The sequence below is a fragment of the Oncorhynchus masou genome, chromosome 10 (assembly GCF_036934945.1).
Source record: "Oncorhynchus masou masou isolate Uvic2021 chromosome 10, UVic_Omas_1.1, whole genome shotgun sequence".
Lineage (NCBI taxonomy): Eukaryota > Metazoa > Chordata > Actinopteri > Salmoniformes > Salmonidae > Oncorhynchus > Oncorhynchus masou.
Genome location: NC_088221.1, coordinates 13,031,041 through 13,039,651, shown reverse-complemented (window position 1 = coordinate 13,039,651; position 8,611 = coordinate 13,031,041). Strand labels below are relative to the sequence as shown.

Genomic DNA, 8,611 nt, shown 5'->3' with positions numbered 1-8,611 from the left:
CTTTTGACTGGTACTATATTTATACTTATTGCTGAAAGCAGTCGCTTCATGCAGCAACTAAATTCACATTCCATTGCTTTTGTCAGAAGGAAGACAAAACTTCACCCAACTGCATTAGAACAACAATTGACCATCCTACCATCCAAATAAAAGAGTAAATCCAATTCATATATCAAGTATCCTGGTGCTGGAGCTGGCAGTAGAAGAATGGATAAGCCCTCCCACTATGTATTGAGAATATCACTGTTGTCCTTTTGAGGAGTTAGATTGCATAATACCCCTATGGCTGGTGAGAAACAATCTGTAGATTAAGCCCGACATAAATATGTATTATAACTCCCTACATTTAACCCTTACATTTCCAATCAATGTATTCTAAAACCAATTTGTTAATAATGTGAGTTTTATCAAAAACAAATGAAAAGAACAACAACAACCACAAGTTTCAGTGAATTGGTCTCGTGCTCTCTAGTCAACTTTCAAAGTGGATGAATTAAGAACTGATAATTAAGAGATGTAACTCTTTGAAACTGCCCTCATACCTAATTGTTGTACTAGGGGCAAACACATGACATTTTTTTGACTTTAACAGTGTGCATAAGAAAATAATTGCTTTGTTTATAGTCACTGTGAAATTAAGCACGCTTAAAAGCCAGGAAGGGTATGGTTTAATCAGCTCTGTTGATTCATGCTCTCAATTCGCACTGGATCTGAAAGCAAGGCACATTAAATACATTCCCTTATTACTCTATAAATGCAAGTGGCTAACCAGACAAACCATAAGTAATAAATTAATAGTCATAAAAACACCAAGTGCACAGACAGATCCAGAAATTAAAAGCCAGCATCAAACACAACACTTCATCCCATTCAGCATAATAAAATCATGCAAGACAATAACGTTTCCAGGAACCAATCACATGCACCTACTGTGGAATATTTAAAGATGCTCACTGTTGATTTGTATCTCATTTGACGTCGACTAAATGAATATAATAAATATCTAGCATTTAGAGTCCATTTGAAAGGGATAAAATATAGATGTAAATGGCAGTGAGTGAAAAATGCTATCATTTTCCAATTAAGCCTTGCATCGAATAGAACAATTAAATTGCATTACTTAAATGTGGACCATAGAACTTTGCTGAAAGTGCGGTCAAAACTCACAACATCCAGCAAACACTATTTGTACAAAATGCCTCCCGTTAGATTGTCAGTATCTAAAATGTATAAAATGGCACAGGAGTACGGTACACAACAAAACCCTTTTTGAAGAACACAATGAGTGCAATTCAAGTCGTCAACGTAAGCTGCACATCACTTTGCATTGTATCTAACATTCAGTTGTACGCTCTTGGGCAATGTTAAAAACCACAGTAACATCATACATTAAGAATTGTGTTGTTGTTGTTGTTGTTGAAATGTGTAAAAATGAACAATAAATAAATACATTGAAATAAACAACAGTGTCCCAATAATTACTCATTTCATATCTCAATAAATATCTCAATAAATATGGAAGCAAGTTTGTAAGATTCAAGGCGAGGCATCGGCTACATGTGTGTTGATGCAGTGATAGAAAATGCCTGTGTCAGCAGAGCAACTCCCATGGAAGACATAAGATAATGAGCTTCAGTACCTTTGGGTTGTCCAGGTCTGTATACAATACCATATGAGCTTTAGCCAACCCTTGTGACTTCCGTTGTCATGTCATACATGACACCTATGATATGATATCACATGACATGACCATGGCAACATACAAGTCAGAAGGGTTGTTTAAAGCACATAGATCTGTGGCGACCAGGCTGGAGCAGGGCCGTATGCATCAAGCATCTCTGCGTGGGAGTGCTGATCGAGGATCAGGTCCCTCCATCCATATTACCTTATCTAAAACGCAATACTGATCCTAAATCGGCACTCATACTTTGAGGTGCAATACATACGGTCCCAGAGTTGTGTGACCAGGATCGTCCGGAGGAAGAACCAGGGCCAGGGGGGCTGAGTCTCACACTCCTCCCCCGCTACGGTCCACCGACACAGGCTTCCTCTGGTCGACAGGTTCCCTCTGCTCGAGGGGCTCTGTCTGGTCCAGGCTCTGTTCAGCCGTCTTCATCAGTATGGCCAGACGGTTGGCCGACACCTGGCCCTTCTTCACAGCACTCATCAGCTGAAGACAGGACACAGTAGCAGGACCATTTAAAAACGTTTAAATCCAGTTGAAGTCGGACATTTACATACACTTAGGTTGTAGTCATTAAAACTAGTTGTTCAACCACTCCACAAATTTCTTGTTAATAACAAACTATTGTCTTGGCAAGTCGGTTAGGACATCTACTTGTGCATGACACAAGTAATTTTTCCAACAATTGTTTACAGACAGATTATTTCACTTATAATTCACTGTATCACAATTCCAGTGGGTCAGAAGTGTACATACACAATTTGACTGTGCCTTTAAACCGCTTTAAACAATTCCAGAAAATGATGTCAATTTCCAAAACGCCTGAAGGTACCACGTTCCTCTGTACAAAAAATAACACACAAGTATAAACACCATGGGACCACGCAACCGTCATACCGCTCAGGAAGGAGACGCATTCTGTCTCCTAGAGATGAACGTACTTTGGTGTGAAAAGTGCAAATCATTCCCAGAACAACAGCAAAGGACCTTGTGAAGATGCTGGAGGAAACAGCTACAAAAGTATCTATATCCACAGTTATCTCGACATAACCTGAAAGGCGCTTAGCAAGGAAGAAGCCACTGCTCCAAAACCGCCATAAAAAAGCCAGACTACGGTTTGCAACTGCACATGGGGACAAAGATCGTACTTTTTGGAGAAATGTCCTCTGGTCTGATGAAACAGAAATAGAACTGCTTGGCCATAATGACCATCGTTATGTTTGGAGGAAAAAGGGGGAGGCTTGAAAGCCGAAGAATACCATCCCAACCGTGAAGCACGGGGGTGGCAGCATCATGTTGTGGGGGTGCTTTTCTGCAAGAGTGACTGGTGCACTTCACAAAATGGATAACATCATGAGGAGGGAAAAGTATGTGGATATATTGAAGCAACATCTCAAGACATCAGTCTGGAAGTTAAAGCTTGGCCGCGAATGGGTCTTCCAAATGGACAATGACCCCAAGCATACTTCCAAAGTAGTGGCAAAATGGCTTAAAACCTCTTTGGGCTAGGGGGCAGTATTCGACCGGATGAGAAGCATGCCCAAAGTAAACTGCCTGCTACTCAGGCCCAGAAGCTAGGATATACATATTATGGTAGATTAGGATAGAAAACACCCTGAAGTTTCTAAAACTGTTTCAATAATGTCTGTGAGTATAACAAAACTGATTTGGCAGACGAAACCTCGAGCACAATCCATCCAGGGAAAAGTGTTTGAGCTCAATGTGTTTTCCATTAGTTTTCTATGGTAATCCCTTTTTAATAGAAATGAAGAAGTAGCCCTGTTCTTTCCATGTGTCACACTAAGGGACTCAAGTCTTTTGGAGCGTGCGACCTGGAACGCGCTTCACTTTGTTTTCGTCCGTTATTGAATACAGTATTTCCCGTCTTACATTTTATTGATTATTTACGTTTTAAGATACATACGTTTGGATTAGGAACGTTGTTTGAAATGTTTGGACCAAGTTTACAGGTAATTTACTAAATACTTTGTAGGCATGTTGGGCGAGTTGGAACCGGTGTATTTCTGAATCAAACGTGCCAAATAAATGGACATTTTGGGGATATAATGAAGAAATTTATCGACCAAAAGGACCATTTATTGGACATTTTGGAGTGCCAACAGAAGAAGATCATCAAAGGTAAGGCATGAATTATATCGTTATTTCTCATTTTTGTGTAGCACCTGCTTGGTTGAAACCTGATTTTCATGTGTTCGTATGCGGGGTGCTGTCCTCAGATAATTGCACTTTCGCTGTAAAGCCTTTTTGAAATCTGACACTGTGGCTGGATTAACAAGAAGTTAAGCTGTATTTTGATGCATAACACTTGTATGTTTAATGAATTCTTATTATGAGTATTTCTGTTTTTGAATTTGGCGCACTGCACTTTCACTGGCTATTGTCAAATCGATCCCGTTAATGGGATTTCAGCCGTAAGAAGTGAAACAATTTAAAGGCAATGCTACCAAATACTAATTGAGTGTATGTAAACTTCTGACCCATTGGGAATGCGATGAAATAAATAAAAGCTGAAATAAATCATTCTCTCAACTATTATTCTGACATTTCAAATTATTAAAATAAAGTGGTGATCCTATTTGACATAAGACAGGGAATTTTTACTAGGATTAAATGTCAGGAATGGTGAAAAACAGAGTTTAAATATTTGGCTAAAGTGTATGTAAACTTCCGACTTCAACTGTATATCCCCCCCTCAGAATCCCCATATTACTCAGAGGAGACCTTCCCCACCCTGGAGGAAGAGATGTGCCATTTCCAGGCCCAGGGAAATCTGTGGGGACACAAATGCGCGCACAGGAACACTACCCGATTGGATGACCACACGAGAGGACAGCTTTATTACAGGCCATATTTTTCGAACTGCCTTAATCTCCCCCATAGAAACAATAGTGACAGCACCATCAACAAAAACGGAAGGGATCTGTTGCAGCTCTGTAGAAGCCTGTGTCTGTACTTTGTCAATGGTAGGTTACGGGGGGACTCTTTGGGGAGATTCACCTACAGTCGTGACATGGAAACAACCACACATTCACAGCCCAGTAAGCTATAAACCATCAGAAATTCAGACAGATGGGCCCAAAACATCACAGAAGAATACCAGAAAGCAACCTGTAAACAAAATATCAAAACACTATCAGATAACTTTCTGCATACCACATTCACTCACAGTAAAGAAGGCCTCAATCTAACAGTAAAAAACATCAACTATATATTCAGGCAAACAGCAAAAGAAGCACAACTGAAATTGATTTTTTTTAAACTAAACAAAAAAGACCACAGATGACAACTGGTTTGATGCAGATTGTACAATTATACAGAAAAAACCTATCCAACCAAAAGCACAGAGACCCAAATAATGGTGAATTACGCCTTCATTACTGTGAGACTTTAAAACTCTATAAATGTACACTCAGAACCAAAAAAGCACAGTACAACAGTGAGCGGCTGACAGTAATTGAGGAGTCCTTAAACACAAACAACTTCTGGCAAAATTGGAAAAAACTTTTTTTTTTAAATCTAAACAATAGGAATTAGTGATACAAAATGGTGACTTATGGACAACCCATTTTAAAACACTCTACAACACCGTTCATATTGACACAAACGCAGAGCAATGCCAAAATCATGAGAAGTTGAATGGATTGGAAAAAGCTATAAAGGACAATAAAAATCCATTGGACTCCCCAATTACTGACCAGCTCTATAAGAAACATCAGACCTTCAAATTTAAAAAAGCATGCAGACCTGATGGCATCCTGAATGAGATGCTCAAAGTCCCTAGTGCAAAGTTTCAATTGGCTATATTAAAACTGTTTAATTTGTAGAGTGTAGGTTATTTCCCTGACATCTGAAATCAAGGACTCATAACCCCAATCTTTAAGAACGGAGACCAATTTGACCCTAACAATTACTGAGGCATTTGTTTGAACACTAACCTGGGGAACGTTTTCTGTGGTATTATAAATGTAAGAGTTCCAAACTTCATCAATAAGCACAATGTCTTGAGTAAAAGCCAAATTGCATTTATACCAAAACATCGCACGACTGATCATATTTACACCCTACACACCCTGATAGATAAACATGTCCACCAAAATAATACCAAAATATCAGTGGTGGGCCGTCAGGGCCAGCAAGGCCTTCTCTGCTGGCCTAAACATCATCAGAATATAATTAAAAATATATATATTTTCCCACAAATATGTATTAAATTATTCCCCAGAGTAAGAGTTATACTCTTCATTTCATAGCTTTCCTCTTGGTTGCACTGCTTCCAGCCCCAGGTTGAGATTTGGAGGGCTGGTCTTTATGTTAGATCTTTTATCCAATCATATTCAGCCATCATGTGTTGCCAGGGGTCTAAAAAGTGAATGGAAATAAAAAATTTGTGGCAACCAATCAGCTTTAGAGTTGGCTATTGTATGCCTGCTGGCTGGCTCCAGTGTTACACAGGATCCAGCTAGCAGGCGTAGTGCGTGCACGTCTTTTGATTGGATTACCAATATTGAGAGGCAGGTCCTATATGGGCAGGTATATGCAAACCTCAGAACTAGGAAACTGAATTTGATAAACTATTTCATTTGCGTACTACTAAGCTGTTTTTTTTAACCCACAATTGCAGAAGGAGGAGAAGATATCGATTTGGTCGAGGATATAATTATAACGGCATTCTCAAGACAAACTTTTCAAGAAAAGTTAGACATTGTCAGGAGAGTTCGCCCGACGCCGACGCTACAAATACTGTCACAGGCGGGAAAGGGGTTCGTTCGCCACTTTCAAAGTTCCAACTTCCTAGCGCTATCAATGGCTCATAGGCTCCGAGAAGCACTGCAAACTGTACTGCTGGGAATGCCTATTATTTGCAAGTGATAGATTTGGTGTTTGGAGCCACACTGGCTTTGCAAACTTGAGTTGTCTAACCAAGGCAGCAATGAGACACGGCTGGGCACTTACAAGCAATGGTGCTTTTGAAATCTTTTGGGGACACCCGAGTGGATCTACAGCTCAACGAACAAGCGCGCAGGGCAATGGGAGCTGCACAATGAAAAGGTATTGTACTCTTCCCCTGCAATTCTATGAATAAAAATGTAAATTTCAAAGTGACGCAACGCCTGGTTTTATAGTGCGTTTCTGTCTAAATGTATAGTGTCTAGAGCCATGGCATCATAATGATGGTAATAAGAGGTGGATTAATTCGGGTGGGACTGTGTAGGACCTCACTGAAGGCCCAGCCCCCAGGCCTATGGCACGCCACTGCAAAATATACTCTTGCTTTATCCACTTCCAAAAAAGCATTTGATTCTATTTGGCATACAGGACTGTTCTACAATGTTATTGAAAGTGGTGTAGGAATTAAATCAATGTATACTGGCAATACGCGTAGCTTTAAAATTGGCAAGAAAAGAACAGAATTCTTTAACCAGGGGCAGGGCCTTCGCCAGGGTTGCAATCTGAGCCCAACACTCTTCAAAATTTACATCAACAAATTAGCCACTATTCTCGAAAAATAGTCAGCCCCTGGTGTTAGTCTCCACAATTCAGGTGTTAAATGCCTACTCTTCGCAGATGACCTATGCCTGCTGTCACCCACAGCACATGGCCAACAGCAGAGCCTGGACCTGCTAGAGCAGTACTGGGCCCTTAAAGTAAACCCCAAAAATACTAAAATAATGATTTTCCAGAGAAGATCCAGATCTCAGAGAATTAGACTAAGTTCTCAATTGGTACAAAATATAGAATACTGCACACACTACAATCACTTAAAAATACTTAACTGGACACCTTAATGATGCAGTGAATGAACCGAGAGAGAAGGCACGCAGTGTCACGCCCTGACCTTAGAGAGCTTTTTATGTCTCTATTTTGGTTTGGTCAGGGTGTGATTTAGGTGGGAATTCTATGTTCTATTTTCTATGTTTTTGTATTTATTTGTTTTGGCCGGGTATGGTTCTCAATCAGGGACAGCTGTCATTCGTTGTCTCTGATTGGGAATCATACTTAGGCAGTATTTTCCCCTTTTGTCAGTGTGGGTAGTTGGCTTTGTTAGTGGCACTATAGCCCTCTTAAGCTTCACAGTCATTTTGTATTGTTTTGTTGGCGACATTAGAAATAAACTAATGTACGCTCACAACGCTGAGCTTTGGTCCACTTATTCCTTCCAGGAAGATGGCCGTGACACGCAGGGCATTCTACACCATTAAAAAAGTAAATTGAAATACCTATTAAAATTTGGCTAAAACTAATTGAATGTGTCATACCAATTGCACTTTATGCCAGTGAGATGTGGGATTCACTTGCAAAACAAGTCACCAAATGGGACAAACACCTCATTGAAACCCTGCATACAGAGTTCTGTAAGATTCTCCTACATGTCCAGAGGAACACTACAAACAATGCATGCAGGGCAGAATTAGGCCAATATCCACTAATAATAAAAACTCAAAAAAGAGCAATTAAGTTTTGGAAACATCTAAAATACAGTGACCCCTCTCATATCATTACCAAGCCCTGCTGAACAAAGAAAATAGTCACCTCATCCAGCTGGTCCTGGGGCTGAGTTCACAAACCTGTTCTACTAACACTCTGAAACCTCAGAACCAGAACATCCAATCAATCAGAATAAAACTAATTACAACACAATCAAAATAAAACTACATTGCTTATTGGGAAGCACAAGCACAAAGCAAAATGCAGTGCTATCTGGCCCTAAATTGAAAGTACACCGTGGTTAACTATTTGACCATGGTTATTGATCAAAACCTTAGAAAAACCTTGACAAAGTACAGGCTCAGTGAGCACAGCCTTGCCATTGAGAAGGGTAGACACGGGAAAACTCCCTGTAGAGGAAAGGCTGTGCAACCACTGCATCAAAGCAGAATCTGAGACAGAGCTGCATTTCCTGACAAA

At 40.1% G+C, this 8,611-nt stretch overlaps 1 protein-coding gene across 1 annotated transcript in view; it reads right to left on the bottom strand.

The window, feature by feature from the left end:
- Nucleotides 1-651: 651 nt before the first annotated feature.
- The window catches only part of LOC135547160 (glycerol-3-phosphate dehydrogenase, mitochondrial-like), a 41,516-nt gene continuing 33,556 nt past the window's right edge, over nucleotides 652-8,611 (bottom strand). The window contains exon 17 of the mRNA XM_064975882.1: nucleotides 652-2,170. Coding sequence (XP_064831954.1) covers nucleotides 2,009-2,170 — 162 coding nt within the window. The 3' untranslated portion in view covers nucleotides 652-2,008. The remainder of the gene's footprint in view (nucleotides 2,171-8,611) is intronic.